The 15,652-nt window shown below is 32.7% G+C and overlaps 1 protein-coding gene across 1 annotated transcript in view; it reads right to left on the bottom strand.

The window, feature by feature from the left end:
* The window catches only part of Tmtc3 (Transmembrane O-mannosyltransferase targeting cadherins 3), a 185,467-nt gene extending 172,736 nt beyond the window's left edge, over positions 1-12,731 (bottom strand). Inside the window, exon 1 of the mRNA XM_013319908.1 lies at positions 12,094-12,731. Within this exon, the coding sequence (XP_013175362.1) occupies positions 12,094-12,396 (303 nt within the window). The 5' untranslated portion in view covers positions 12,397-12,731. The remainder of the gene's footprint in view (positions 1-12,093) is intronic.
* Positions 12,732-15,652: the final 2,921 nt, after the last annotated feature.

Here is a 15,652-nt window from a genome sequence, read left to right as displayed (position 1 = left end):
TTTCAAAGCTACAGAAGCTTGTATATGCCTTCGGTTACAAAAATATGCTGTCCTCGTGCTTCCAACAATGAATACATAATAATAACGAATACATGTATGGCGTATATTTGAAACATTACATTTTTAAAATTTGTAAATACATATTTATGTAGCTGACTGTACAAAAATATTGTTTTCTGTATTAAAGTTTTTCAAGGTGAATGATGCGGTTGATATTTTTTTAAACGTGTGTTTCGAGTGGAATCCAACGATAACATTATTTGATACAACAACATAACGTTATCCATGTAACTTTTTCTAAAAGGTATTAAAAGTTGTCGATTCTTCCGGTCACGCGACACGACACACCAAACTCGTTACCAACTAATCATGTGTGTAATAATAGACTTTATATTGCTCCGTTTATTTCTAAATATATACGTTTTCGGCTTCTGAATTTTAAATACGTTTATTAAATAACTCGAAGATTAAAAATGCAACCTTTAAAAGCTTAATTGAATAATTTTTAGTAGTAGTGTACCTCAATCAAATCTTTTGCTCTTTTGTCACCTTTATTGTTTCATAAATGTTTATAATCTTACTTTTACTAATATTATAAATGGGAATGTTTGGATGGATGCTTGTTTAAAGGTATCTCCAGACGGGCTGGACCGATCCCGCCAAAAATTGGGATAGATTTAGAACATAGTCTGGAAGAACACGTAGACTACTAATTAAGTTTCGCGCGGACGAAATCGTGAGCGACAGCTAATAAACAAATAAATATAAAACTCTCTCAAAACGAGCACCAGTGAAAACTCAAAGTTATTTTTTTTTAATTTATAGCACTGCACTAAAATCCATTACTAAAATCAAACAGTATATGATTGATATGTCTACATTATATAAATTTTAAGTCAATTCAATCAAAATCGTTTGCATATCTTGAGGCGAAAGTTTTTCTACAGAGCAGAACAAACACATTAAAAGCGGCCGCGCTCTTTTCCGAAAGCAAAGCTTAAAACCAAGATAAATCTAGTGCATTCACGTTGATTTATGTCTCCGTTTATTTGTCTCTGGGACAGGCGACTGCCGCCCGTTTACATTGAGATGGGATTGAGATAAGATGTCACTAATTCAGGCTGCGAATATCTGCAGTAAAGTTGTAAGCGAAAATAGCTTTTGTAACTGATAGCCGACTAACAATACATTGTTAATTCCTCTATATCTGTTTATTCTACTATATAATTACCTATTCTTGAGATAGAAATGGATAATAGTGGTTATAATTATTATTATAATAATAGTAAACTTAAGGGTGCAATTGAAAGAGTGTTACTACTACTATTGAAGAATTGAATCTACGTCAAATAGGGTTAACTAGGCCTTTGTAAACTACACTGGCACAGTGCGGTTTATACTACAAATATGACATATTCGAGAAATTGTTTAAAAAAGATTGTTGCTCTGACAGAGAGAATTGATTAACAAAAATGTATTACATTTTACGTGAAGCATTTACAAAACCAGGCCATATTAATTAACAGCAACACATACATATATTACAACAGACAACATTAGCAGAGGGTGAGTTCCGTTTCGTGTTACGTTTCACGCAACATACGAAATGGGTCGGCCATTTTTGTTTTTGATTTAAAAGTTACAATGTCATATGTGATACGTTCACGCGATCACACGCTGTACGAGTTTAATAAATCTTACAATAATACAAAAGAATGAGATAATATATAAATTATAAGATAATATAAAAGAAAAACAACGGTAGGATAAGGACAAGGAGTTCTCTGACATTTTGCTACACTATTTGGGACTTCAGAACAGATTTTCGTCTTTTTTAAAATTACAGTCCATATGACTATATTCTAGTAAGTAGGTTTTGAAGTTGACAAATAAAATACTTTAGACAGGTATTTTATTTTAATAGTTGTAGTATAAATTTAAAAAAACTTAGTAATAAAATAGCATGTTATAACCATTGAACTCGTAAAAATAAGTTGCTTGTTCAAGTAAAACTTATCCTCATAATTCTTTAAAATATACGCAACTAACACAACTTTACCATTTTATATGGCTTTGTTAGAAAGTTTTAAAACACGAATCGAGCTCACATAGTTCAAGGATTTTCTACAACTAACAATTTTGATGAATAAAAACTTGAAAACGATTTTATTTTATTTGCACAATTATGTTGCAAAGTTTTTATTAATAAAATATCAATCGTTTGTGATAAACTAATTTATATTTAAGATAAATATTTTAAACATATATCAAATAATTTTTTAAATCATAAAAACGATCATTTTGAAGCGCCAATAGCTTAATGGTTAAGGGTACGGATTTCCGATCACAAGACTGGGGTTCGAATCCCGCTATTCGATTATTGTCGTAAACCTTGTCCTAGCACAAGCCTAGAGCTTAAGTAAGTGGTTAGTGAACTTAAAAAAAAATTTGCCAATCAATGTCAGTAGACGTAACCTCGTATAAAATGCGAACATCGATAGTAATTGACAGGAACTGAGCCCAATTGATGGCATCAGAACATTTATTGCAGTGCAAAATAAAAGCTTGCAAGTTGCCAATGGACAGCTTCAATATAAAATAATCGAAGTGTAACCCCTGATTCTCGTGAACCTGTCACTTGATGGCGAGTGAAATGCTCTGTGTACAGGTGAATAATTTATGTGTAATTGTCGCCCCGTACTCCCTTTGGTATCTGTTGAGTGTGGGTTGCGTTTTTAATCACTGCAAATTAATGGCGACTACGTATTCGTGTGGATAAAAGCTTTGTGGATATAACTTTATTTTTATAACATGTGCAATAACATAGAAATAAGGAATAATTCACTCTGTATGAAACATATATCCCAGTCGTTGTCTTTGATAAAAAAAAAATACATTTTAAACAGGGATTTTGGGCCAGAAACCTACGGTTAGTCATTTTCAAGCAAGTCCGATCTAAAAACATAAATCTGTTTTGTTCTTCATTTATAATATATTTTAACCTTTGTCTCAACCTTAAAGTAATCAGTTTTCCAATACACCTCCGCCATCCGACAGCCTCACAAATCCAATAACAAGCGTCTCGTTCGACTGCGGGGAGTGCGGGCCGGGATGGGCCATGACGTCTCCAAATCCTCGCGTCGTTCATGCTTTGTCTTGCGGACGTGCCCGTCTTTACTACTTACATTCTAACATAGTTATTTCATTTTGTTATATGTTGTATGCATATCTAGAGAATAGATTTGTTATATCTTACTAGCTTTTGTACTGAAACTATAATATTTCTCTGCAACATCTTTAAAATTTGAGTAGCTTTTAACTAAAATAACATTGTGACTAAAATAGTATAAGAAAGTATACTATTTTACTACTGTTGAACGGACAAATGAAGAAATAAAAGTTGCAAAAGTGAATTGCAGTGTTGGTAGATGTATTCTAAAAATGTTTAATCAAAAACATTTATAACAATCCTTACAAAACAACAGACATGTAAGCATAGAAGCAAACAAATCCAATCTCAAATTACAGTAAAAAAAATTAAATCATACAATTAAACTCAATTGAAAATAAAAACTAACACGAAATTCATTTGTGAACAAGCAACAAACATACATGCATTCCCTTTAGCTAAAATCACATGTTACGAAACTATTCCACGCTGCTGAAAATGAAACTCGAATATGAAGCACTAAACAAAACTTACCTCGAAGCACCAACAAACCGTAGTACGGACAACTAACTTACTGTACAGAGTTATAGTACTAACTATTTGATTCGACTAATTAGTTCTTTGATGCTATGGAAAAATAATTTTGATGTTAGTAGTATTATTCGATTATCTTTCCTAGTAGCTTAAATTCATCTTTGGAAGAGCTAAACTGCCCATAAAATACTCTCAACGACCAGACTTATTGATGAACAGCCTTCTTATAGTCTTAGACTAGAGTGTAGTCACTAGACGATAACACAGTAAAGTTAAATAAGATCTTATTCATACATTGTTTAAAAATCCAAATGATGCTTTCTTCATTTGTAATAAATGGCTACGTTTTACTAACGCAAGCACATTTGGTGGCTAATAAACAATTTTAATGCTCCATAACCCAGTGACGGTAAGCGCACGCCGTAAATAACAAGCGTACAATGAATTACTTGAAAAGCTAAGTCCACGCAAAGGTCCGGTCACGCTATAAGCGGAATATTATTTATTTATTACAAGTCGATGACACTCATTCAAAAATACTATACGCACTTTATCATCAAGTAACAAAAGACGTTTAATAGAAATTTAACCGACAGCAAAAACACTCAGAGGGTGGGAGTTACACACTCACATAGGTTTTGTTCCTCTTAGTTTAGAATTCTCAAACAAACTAATTAAAAATGAAAACCCTTAAATTTTGTTTTTCAGTTACTTTCATTTCGAGGTTAAGTTTTGAAACCGAAATTTCCATTGTAACGTGACCTTAATTGGTAATAAGAAAGAACAGAAGAAACCGTATGAAAATGAAAATAATTTTATGTATTTATGTCAGTGATCTCAAATGGCTCGTGCCCTACAGCGGCCGTGACGTCGAGTTAAGAACTTAGCGCTCTGGTAACCTAATTCCAAATGTGATGTAACGTAGGCTGCATCTACGAAAATCCTTTGTTTCTAAATTAGGGTAAACCGAGATAAAGATAATCATAATATCTATACTAAAGGAATAAACAACTTCGACAATATGGCGATGTAAGTAATAAAATGTAGCCAAAATATACTCCTATAAAATTCTGGGAAAGAATACAAAGCGAAAAACAACGCTAACTTCAAAATCAGACAAGTTTTTTTTAGTTCAGCACTCTCAATAAAACGGATGTATACAAACGAATCATGATACCATGAATAAGTATCTTCTGACGGTCGAGATAATGCAAGAATAATTAATGCATTTTGGTTACATCAAGTTCAAGTCAAAGTCTGGAGTTGATGTAATGATTATTGCTAGTTAAAGACATTGTAATATCCAATCCTTCATAGATATCGCACCAGTAAACGACTTCAGTAGACGACGGGCGCCTCATAAATTATTCGCTTCCAAATGAACGTCTGGAAAAGGCCGAAGAAATTACAAGTATGGTCGAATGTCACGCGATCACCAAAAGTCATTAGTGAATTAATTAATTACTTTACAAACAGACGTTATAAGGGTGCTTTTATTAACCAGTACTTAATTATAGATCATGTAAATGTCGAATTTATTTTTTTAAATGACTTAATGAACATCAAATAGCGTAGATATTACATGAATTAGTGGTCTATTTTCTGGAAAGACGAAACTTAAACGTGGATTTTGACTTAACAGACCGAGATTATCCGAAACATCTTGCCTTCCATTTCAATGAATAAGCAGGCTGACAATTAGACATAGCGGCATTATTCTTAGTAACAGTAAAGATATTGACGTTAAATAAGTTCTTTTGGGAACGGGCCCCGGAATTCCGTGATATTTCAGACTATTGTAAACGGTCTTGATGAATCTGGTCACATATCTTAACTGCTTACTCAAAAATGATTACTCAATAATGATTACTCAATATATAATCAACAAAAACTAATGAAAAAATAGACACTGTATATAAGTCAAAGTTACACACGGACCCAATATTTATTAGCTCTCAATAATTTTAATTGAAGCAGATCGTTTGATTTCGTTACTAAATCATTATCGGCAAAGAATTTGACAAAGTATTTCTCCCACAGGAGTGGTACTAAGATAGTGTTCTTGTGGAAAGAATTCGACACGTAACAAGTAAGAACCCGTCGAGAATTTAAATCCTTACGTAGTTTCATGTTGTCTCGGAAACGTGCCAGGCTTTACTGCTTTCTTGTATCGCGATGAATTCTTTATTCCATAGAATTTGTTCTTTTGCATTTAGTCGACAATTATTATAATGGGACAGATAAAATCTATCTTCAATACTTTTGTTCCAACTTATATTTTTACAACGCCAAATAAGTAGATTTAAAACGTGTTGAAACTTGAGATCAGAATTGCAAAATCTGCTTGCGTTCCTTTATGATTATATGGGATAACTTTAAAACCTTCATAACTTTGGATACCTATAATAGTAATATTTATTGTAAAAGCCTAGTTATATTTGATGGTTTACGGAAATTATTTTCTACGTATATATACGTTGGACGCGTGCAGTTGGTTGGAATTAAATCCGTTGATTGGTGCCCTGCCATTTACACGACAATATTTCAGAATATCTTTCAAGAGATCGCGCTAAGACCAATTAGTACACTTTGAAGCAATTAAAGCTTTTGAATAAAAGCGTGCGAATATCGTGAATTTATTTTCCATTTCTTTTTAAAACACGTATTGGAATGTTTTAGAGAAACAGTGTTTAGTAAAGATAGAATTATGTATGTATATGTGGGTTTTGGAGAAAATGATATTGTTGAAATTTTAGTTTGACTAGGACTACATAAAAAGTCTCTTCTTTTTCATCTATTTACAGCAAAAAATGATGGATTTGGATTATACTTCTCTCGGCCTCATCCAGTTTGATTTATCTAGTTTCAAGTGGGTACTCATCATCATAACAACAGGCTAAATGACTTAATGCAACGTGAAATTAATTGGATTTGTGCCGTTGATTTCGTTCTAATGCTATGTTGAGCTTTGAGTGTTCCACTAACCTAATTCAAAGTGTGCCCTACGTTATAGTCGGTCTAATTCTGTTTTGTTTTGAAAAGAATCTGTTCTTTTCCACTGAATGCAAAATAATAATCTGATGAAAGTGCTGACTCGATAAATACAAAATAGTAAGACCAACAACATAAAATCAGTAAGTCTTTTAATACAGTTCAATTTGCTTACTTCGAAAGCTGAACTCCAAATAAAATCCATTTCCTAGAACATTTACAAAGAAAACGTAACAGAAAAACCTTTTGAATTCGGCCATTTCCCGTACCATTGTAACGTGACGATTGTCATTAATGTTTTTCCGCAAAAGAAAAAAAAAACAATGGACAAGCTGAAAAATTGAAGGCTACAGCGCGGATAAAGTTCGCAGAAACAGCACTAGTGTTTCGACTGTCGTATGATTTCGTGTTACAAAGAACTGAAATCAAATAAAAAGAAAAAGTGTAATCAATGAACTTGGCATTTCAAGCCTTGCTGCTATTAAATGACCATTACTATTATATAATTAAGGATTTACAAAAGAGAAAGAACTATTTAATTTGATTTAATGATTTCTTTTCATGCTGTCTCTTGATTCACCATCCTTGTATTAAGTGGGGTATAAAAAACTAACGAAAAAGGTAAACCAATCCAAAGCCAACAATGAACCAGGCCTGCGTTGTTTAGTATTTAGATAAGTGATTAGTTTCATTTCACGTGTCGGATTTGTGAAAGGTTCCGAGGAGTGATTAACGTTTTATTCCGCAAACTGACTATTGCCCGTTGAATTATAGTCATCTCTAGCGTTTTGAATGTCTTGTAAAGCCGCTTTAACGTTTTGTGTTTGACAGTTTTATAGGTTTGTGCGTTTCTGTCAATTTTAATTATTTTTAACAATTGTTTTGTTTTACATTCGGTCTGTTGCTGATTTGGACATTGCCTAATCTAATGGTACTGGCTTTAAAAACAAACTGAAAATATACGCTAGCTGTCTTTTTCTAACTGAGAATAAGAGTCTGGACTTTTATAACTTTTGTACTTGCTAACTTTCTTTGTCGTCTCTACTTAGAGCAGTAAAGATCGATAGATGACTTTAAAAATAGAACAACCACCAAAGAGAACTAGAAAACCAAAGCACGTTCCGTAGCAAAACACGATGCGACGTGTTTTCAAACCGGTCGAGACTTCAGTTATGCATCTCGTGGAGTTGGTTGCGAAGTAGCTCGTTATTAAATTGCGACTCCCGAACTCGATTCGAGGAGTTCGTCTCAAAGTAAGTTGGAGTCCGCGTCGCATCCATCAATGTCAGTCGGTGAACTTTTTCAACTGCGTTTCAGTTGAAGCGTCAATGAGAAATTTTTGTTTGCCAACTTTTAGGCCGTCACTAAGCTTTCGTTATCTTTCAGACCATTAAGTTAATTGATTTGTAAGTTATTCAGCGCCGCTATTTATCTAATGTATTACTTTGACAATCATTTATCCTTTTAATTGTTAAATAAAAAACTTAATTTACAATTTATACTTTCTAAGGGTTCATGTTTTATTTTTTACTTTTGAAAGTTAGAGTAACCTTTATTATACAATAGGGTAAATATAACGAAAAGTAATTGAGCAAGATTCTTAAAACATATATTATAGGTATAATTTTCTGTTGAAAAGAAGCCAAAGTTACATTTTGTGATATGCACAACAATTTCGTACGTATGTAAAAAGGTTACTTTAAAAATTATATCGTACGGCTTATGAATTATATTTGTATTATTTAAAGATTAATGTATCCATATCTAAGTGTTTGCTCGACGGAACAGAACTTAGTAAACAGGAGGGTGACGATTATGTATACATTATTCAAAGCCGCAGAATACATCTCGTATTGCTCGCTCGTGATATATAAGGGTTCGTTGAAACGAATTGCTCGTTCCCGCTGTTTGTATTGATTTGTACAAAAATCATACTCACATGTCTAACCGACGCAAACGAGAATGTTACAACTGATTTTTTTTTATAATAGAAGGGGGCAAACGAGCAGCTGGAACACCGAGGTGTTCAATGACGCCCATAGACATCAGAAATACCAGAGGAACCCCAGTTGCCGGTCTTTGAGATGGTAATACGCTCGCTTCTTGAAGGACCCTAAGTCGTAGCGGTTTTCTTTTTTATAGCATACCAACTGACGCCCGCGATTCCGTCCGCACGGAAAAATAACATAACTCAGACTATGTTCTATATGTATGTCAAATTCCATCACGATCCGGAAATACATTCAAACAGATATCCATCCGTCCAAATAAACATTCGCATTTATAATATTTTGAAGATAAGAAGTAAAATAGTAAGACTTTTATATGTAATTATATGATATTTGAATTTGGATTGAAGCTGTTCTTAACGAAAAAAAAATCTTAAATGACCATTCCTTCACAAACTAACTGGCAACTAACAATTTTTTGTACAATTCATGTTATTAATTACATATTTTTAATTGCTAAAATGTTCTTTTGTTTCCCAATTCTTTAATTTTCGTTACGAAACTTTCAAATAGAATTCGTAATTAAAAGTGTTTTTGAGCACTCATTGATTTAAATAACTAAATTGAATTGCTTTAGGGATTACGAAACTTTATTAACTTTAAGTTTGATAAAATAACATTTTTAATATTATTTTTAATTGGCTTTCTTTGCTAGAAATTAGATTGGATTGTACACAACCAATTTTCTATTAAATTAGTGGTTTATTCCTTACCCGAAACCTCACCCGTTTGCCGAACATTCTCAGTCCATAGAATCCATTCCTTAGATAGCAGGATGTTGGTATCTCTAAGGAATTATTATGGAGATTGCAACAAATATAAACTTCAAGAAAGTAACTAAAATACTGCATATTTCAATTGTAAACATTAAATTATGGCTCTACAGTCTTAAAATCTTTGACACTAAAAAACAAATGAAAATCGTACATTTTAACAATTTGAATTTGGAACTCGTTAAAGTTAAAAACGTAATAATAAAAACAGCCAGTTTTAAATAGCATAGCCAAGGAGATTGTAATAAGTTCATTGATACTATATACGAAAGAATTTTCCCCCAACTTATTATAATTTTAGTAAGCCCAACGAGGTAGGTATAAAGCTACAACTAAAAAGTGTACTCCAAGAATGGTTTCAATAAAAGGTAACTTGTTAAAAGTTTTTAATTCAATGGAGCGCGAACGTTTAATAACAGTCACATTCCATGCAGCTAAATCTCTTCAGAATTCTAATAGTAGAAAATGTTCTCCGGCGAGACTCGAGAAATGTTGGGAATGCAAATCCCTGTAACTGCTGTCTTCAAACTTCGCAAAAACATGTCATCATTGTCAAAATCTTAGCTTAGTTTAAAATAAGAGAATCAAATGTTTACGAAAAAACACTTTAATAATAAAGAACATAATAAAAAATTTACAAATCGATAGATGGAGAATATAATAAAACACGACAAAAAAATGTGGCTGTCTGAAGATCAAGTTAAAAAAAATGCATACTAAATTCGTTTTTTTTTCTCTACTCAACAACCGGTTCATTTATAAAAATAACTGGTTATCGTGACTAGCTTATTTACGGTCTGTTGTCCTTGGCAATGACTGTTTAACGTCGTTGCTCTCTAAAATAGCAATATGAGTAGCATTATGCATTAGTATGAAACATTCCCGATGATTACGACCATAAATTTCCTGTTTTACCTGTGCCGTGTAAATGTTTGATTTATAGCATAGCCCCGAGTTAATGCGTCGCGGTATTTCGTCTCTAAACAGCTATAAGTTCACAACGCCGCGAAGTTATGAATGCACGTAATGTTATGTAAATTTAGCTTTTTATAGTAAGCTATTTCGTTGATAGCGGTAATAACGCGCGGAAATGTAGCATACTGGATGAATAAAAACGTGAACAGTAACATTTCTTAATGTAGCATAATATTTTAGTTATAATACTTTACGTGGTTCATCTTGTTAGACATTATATTCGTTAATAGCTATGCCCGCGACTTTGTCCGCGTGTAATACTATTTTTGTGCTGCGCGCGGTACTGGACAGTATGTGGACATTGCATCATTACTTTATTTTCCAAAAATAATATAATATTTCTAATATAAACGTAGCATAAGTTACAGTTAAGTTACTCCGTATTACATCAGCTACCTACCAAAGTAAAGTCCCGTCAAAATCGGTCCAACCATTTCAGAGATTAACCGGAATAAACAGACAGACAAAAATTGTAAAAAATGCTATTTTACACTTTATTAAACAAACACTCCAATTTTATTTACATGTATAGATTAACCTTCCCCAATATTACAGTAACAAAACTGATTAAAATGATTACTTTCCAGTTATAATTTGAATTGTCACTAACATGAACTAAACACAGATGTCTCCCCTTAAAAGCCACAAGAGACCGTCTCCCGTCCCCTTGGTATTTCTATAATATTTTAATCTCTAATTCGTGTCGCTACAAACTATTTGGGACGATAAATAAGACAATGGATTAATGAAATATGAATCCGTTTATATGTTAAATTTAATTCTCGCTTTTTTGTCTTTCTATTATGGTCTGAAAAAAACCGTTTAATCTCTGTTCTTTTTGTTTAATACAATTGTGAAATGGTTAATAAGGTCTGTATTTGTTAATTTGTTGATCTTATAAATCAATAAGCGACCAGTAAGTACACCTAAAACCCTGTAGGTTTTAGTACAGCTGTCTAACCGTAATTTAATTTGGTATGTAAAGTTTTTGTATAATAAAATTTTAAAAAAAATCTTATTTAAATAGGTAGTTTTGTCTAAAGGCGATATCGTTATAAAAGCGATAGGTAGAAGAAATTTGCAAGATTTTTTTCTATTATATTAAAATAGGTACCCAATTATAAAGCTCAATAACGTTAAAAATTATAAATGTCGTAATAGATATCTTTTTGAATTTGGTTATAAATTAATATTCCCTACGCAAAATTGCTCGTTTTTACGAGAATGGCGATTGGCTATAAATTAGACATAAGTCTTAAATATCATAATTTACTAGGAATTTGCAGGAAAAAGTCCAAGATTGCAATTCAAATTTAATAACGGTTACAGAAAATGTCTTTATTTTTGTTAGTGATATGTCTAATTTAATTAAATTTGGTAAAGAATCTTGTTTCTGTATATTTGATCACCATTTTTTTGTAAAATATAACGTCATGTCTTTCTTAACAATAACACATTAATATAGAAATTAAAAAGAAATTGTTTTTATTCTACGTTTTTGTAAATCAAAAAAATTGGTGAACCATCATTTGTTGACCTACGTTATCAGATTATTTAGACATCTCTAAATAATTGACTATTATCTAACATTAATAGTTTGGTATTGGAATTTGTTACTTTGAGTAAAATTTTGGTTATTTACCTTATGAATAGGGGTTCCCCAGAAATCATTTAGGAAGATGTTTGAGATTGGTGTCTGTGGTCGCAGATCTCTGTTCTCTTTTATGGCACTGATGTCATCGAAGACGAAGCCACAATACAGGCTGTTGTGATAGACCAGAATACAGGCCAACACGAGGATCGCGCCGAGCCCGCGCCGTGGAGCTTCTGGCATTTCTTCATTCGTCTGAACTGGTCCAGTAAGACGTCGTCTACTTCGTCCCGTACGAGTTCTCACCGCGGACACAACTCCCCCAAACCTACACACGCCACTTACTCTGTCCATCTTGTAAACACTTAAAAAAACCTCAGCAATATCACATCACTTCTAAAATACATTCCTAACGCTACAGACGGATATAAATCGCAACATCTCAAACGTTCCAGCGAGGCTCCAAAACAGAAAACACTAACATGAGCAGCTACTATAAAATTTGCTACACAAAAATCAAACACTAAACTGGGTTAATACGAAATATACGCACTACCGAATGACATAATGCAATTTAACAACGTATGTTTACGTCGGCGCGAAGCACATGTCATGTTTTTTTGACGAAATCGTTTAATTTGACATTTATGTGATTTCCGACGTAACTCGTACGGACACACTCTCGCTGGAGCGGTCCACCGACAACTGCCGAAATGCGCCGAGCGAATGCCGCGTCGAGTCACGTGACCAGTCGTTTTACTGCGGGTCGTTTTGAGATCGCGCATGCGTCTGCATTATAAAAGGTGGCGGCAAAATAAATATTCTTCATGTTTGCGAGTTGAGATTCGACACGATGCTTAATAGCATTGTCTTTTTTAATTAAATATAACAGAAGTCGTTACCCTTTTAATGTTTCTATAATAATAACTAATTTGATAAAAGTTTATTGTTTAACAATCATATCACATTCCAAATCGCCTCCAACAAGATGGTAAGTATTTTGATGATAAATTATAATCTCTGATTATTTTAGCGTTAGAATTTTAATTTGATTAGAACATCCGACTGTACATCCTACGTCGCCCTGAGGGCATGGCCGGGGGTTGAGGGGTGAGGAAAGAGGGAGTTGATGACGACATTTTATTTGGGCTTAGGGGAACAGTCGGCGGGCGTCGAGAGTCGAATTCGAGTCGATCGTGCGTCGTTCACCGGATCCTATTAGTTAGTCGTGTTTGTAGTTTGTCGTAAACTCAACTCCCGTATATTTGGATGAATGGCGCCAGTCAAACTCGATTCACGAAATCACTTAGTCCTATCCGTTCGGAACCATTTCTTCCGCATGAAAAGCGTTGGATGAGCGCCGATAAAAGGTTTTTGTTGTCAGAGTAATCTAACTCTTTTTACGTTAAAAGTTATTAGGCATCTATCTACCTACAAAAGTTTTACGAATATGTTTCGCATCGCTCAATTTACCTTGGCTATTCTAGTAAAAGCAAAGATACAAAAATCTTTTTTATAGTTTACGATTTCTATTTTATGAAATAAATATGATTGATAACGAAATAAAATGATCAGATTTCGCAGAATATTAAATGTTTTAAATATATATGTCGTATAAAATTACAATGTTGACCCTTAACGACACTTAAAATAAAACAAAATTGGACACTTTGGTTTTAACGGGAACACTTAATTAAAAACCAATGTTTTAATGATGCAACGCCGTTAAACATTTTTATTATTCGATATTAAACATTTCGAAATGTTAATTAACGTTTAATGTTAATTTTCGGCATTTTGAATTAAAATTTAAAAAAAAATTTTTTTTTTTTTGAAAAAAAATTAAAAATTAAATAAAAATTGTAAAACGCCCCCTTTCCGATGTGGTAGACAGTGTTTACAAAGTTTAAAAAGTATGAGGCATCCTAATAAATTTGATTTTCCTACTTACTGTATATTTGAGACCTATTCTTAAGTTCGTGTAATAACCCACTTAACAGCCTCTGTAATTTAAGATAAAAATGTCTCTTCATCACTTAATATATAATCTTCAAAATAACAAGAAAACAAGTTATTTTACTTGACTTTATACTAATTGAAGTAGTTATTTATATAGGTAGAACGTTGGCGTAACGAAATGAATTTTCATTTCGTGTCCGCTGACTTAGAAGGGCTTAATATGTAATGAGGACTCAATCAATTGAAGGTGTTGAGAATAATGAAGTGGAATTATTTTTAGCTATACCCGTTTTGTTTGAAATATTAACACGTCAATACATCTTAACGTGATATAAATAGCGTGATCAACCGTGGGTTCGTGAGAACAAAATCACCGTTTAAAATAATATGTTAAGTTTGAAAAAGAAAAGGAATATGTCTCGGATATCTGATTATAATATGAATTAAAACTTTAGAGCGTAATTCTTAACGAGTATTAAGTTTTTGTAGTTATAATTAATCTTTTTATCCATTCATTATTTTGTTTAATCTTCATCTGGTCGAATGGTTCAACATATTAGAAAAGGCAAATCTTAAAAAAACATCAATAAAATCTTTTAGTAACTCTTTTTAAGTAACCTACGGCGCCATCTTGGTTTGATACAATTAGCTATGACGTCATTACTGACTGACCACGGGAGTGAAATGTCTTACTTTTTCAATTGTTTCATTCTATTTCTTCGCAGTTACTGGCTGAATGGCTTTTAACCGCTTTGATAAAACCCTTTAATGGTTTACGCATAAAAGAAGAATTTATCGTTACTAATTGTTTCCGAATCTGAATTAAACGATTTTTCGATATAATTTACTCTAAAAGTACTTTAATCTCCTTATTTATTTGTATTCCTAATCAACCTTTAAATGTAGTAATCATTTTTAAAAAAAGAATTGTTTAGAAAACATGCAAGCGAGTTTTAAAAACATGGTAAAAAAGTTTAAAAATAGGAAGAGCCGTGTGGTTGAATACGAGCGTGCTAACAATACGTAAAACTGGATCTATATATTGGTCGAATTGGTTTTTTTTTGGATATAGTCCATCTAGGGACATCACCTGCAAATCCTGTCCTTCGGGAATAATACGTACGAAAAAACTGGGCCATCCGTGATTGATTGGGAATAGCTGTAGATAACCAAAAAACGTTAGTGTATTGAGCCGCGGATTTTACTACTTTTTTATTATTTGCAGTTACTTATTAATAAATAAGTCAATCCAATAAAGAAGCATGTGACAAACGAAATAAAATATTTTCTTTGAAGCCTGGAGTATTTTAAAAAATGTACTTAAGTATAAAAAAGTTTGTTTTTCCTTATCATAATGTCTTTCATTAAATACACTACTACAGTATTTGAGTTTAAGCCATACAAATAAAAAAAATGTGTATTTGAACTTATAAACGTGCGTGATGTTTATAAAATTATCGGTAAATATTAAGTCTTACACGGCTAGAGTTAACATCTTAGCTTTATTCCTAACAGAACTTGATCCAACGAATCGATAAATCAGACAACGACCAATTTACCTCTGGTCCGCCGCTCTCCCTAAAGATCATTGACACTTTGATATCGAGGGAGAAATCGTATATACCGGCAGAAGTCAATTTATACTGGTCGT

This window comes from Papilio xuthus, unplaced genomic scaffold (genome assembly GCF_000836235.2).
Source record: "Papilio xuthus unplaced genomic scaffold, Pxut_1.1 DF826115.1, whole genome shotgun sequence".
Classification (NCBI taxonomy): domain Eukaryota; kingdom Metazoa; phylum Arthropoda; class Insecta; order Lepidoptera; family Papilionidae; genus Papilio; species Papilio xuthus.
The sequence above is the reverse complement of the archived record's forward strand: the minus strand, read 5'-3'. Positions and strand labels throughout refer to the sequence as shown.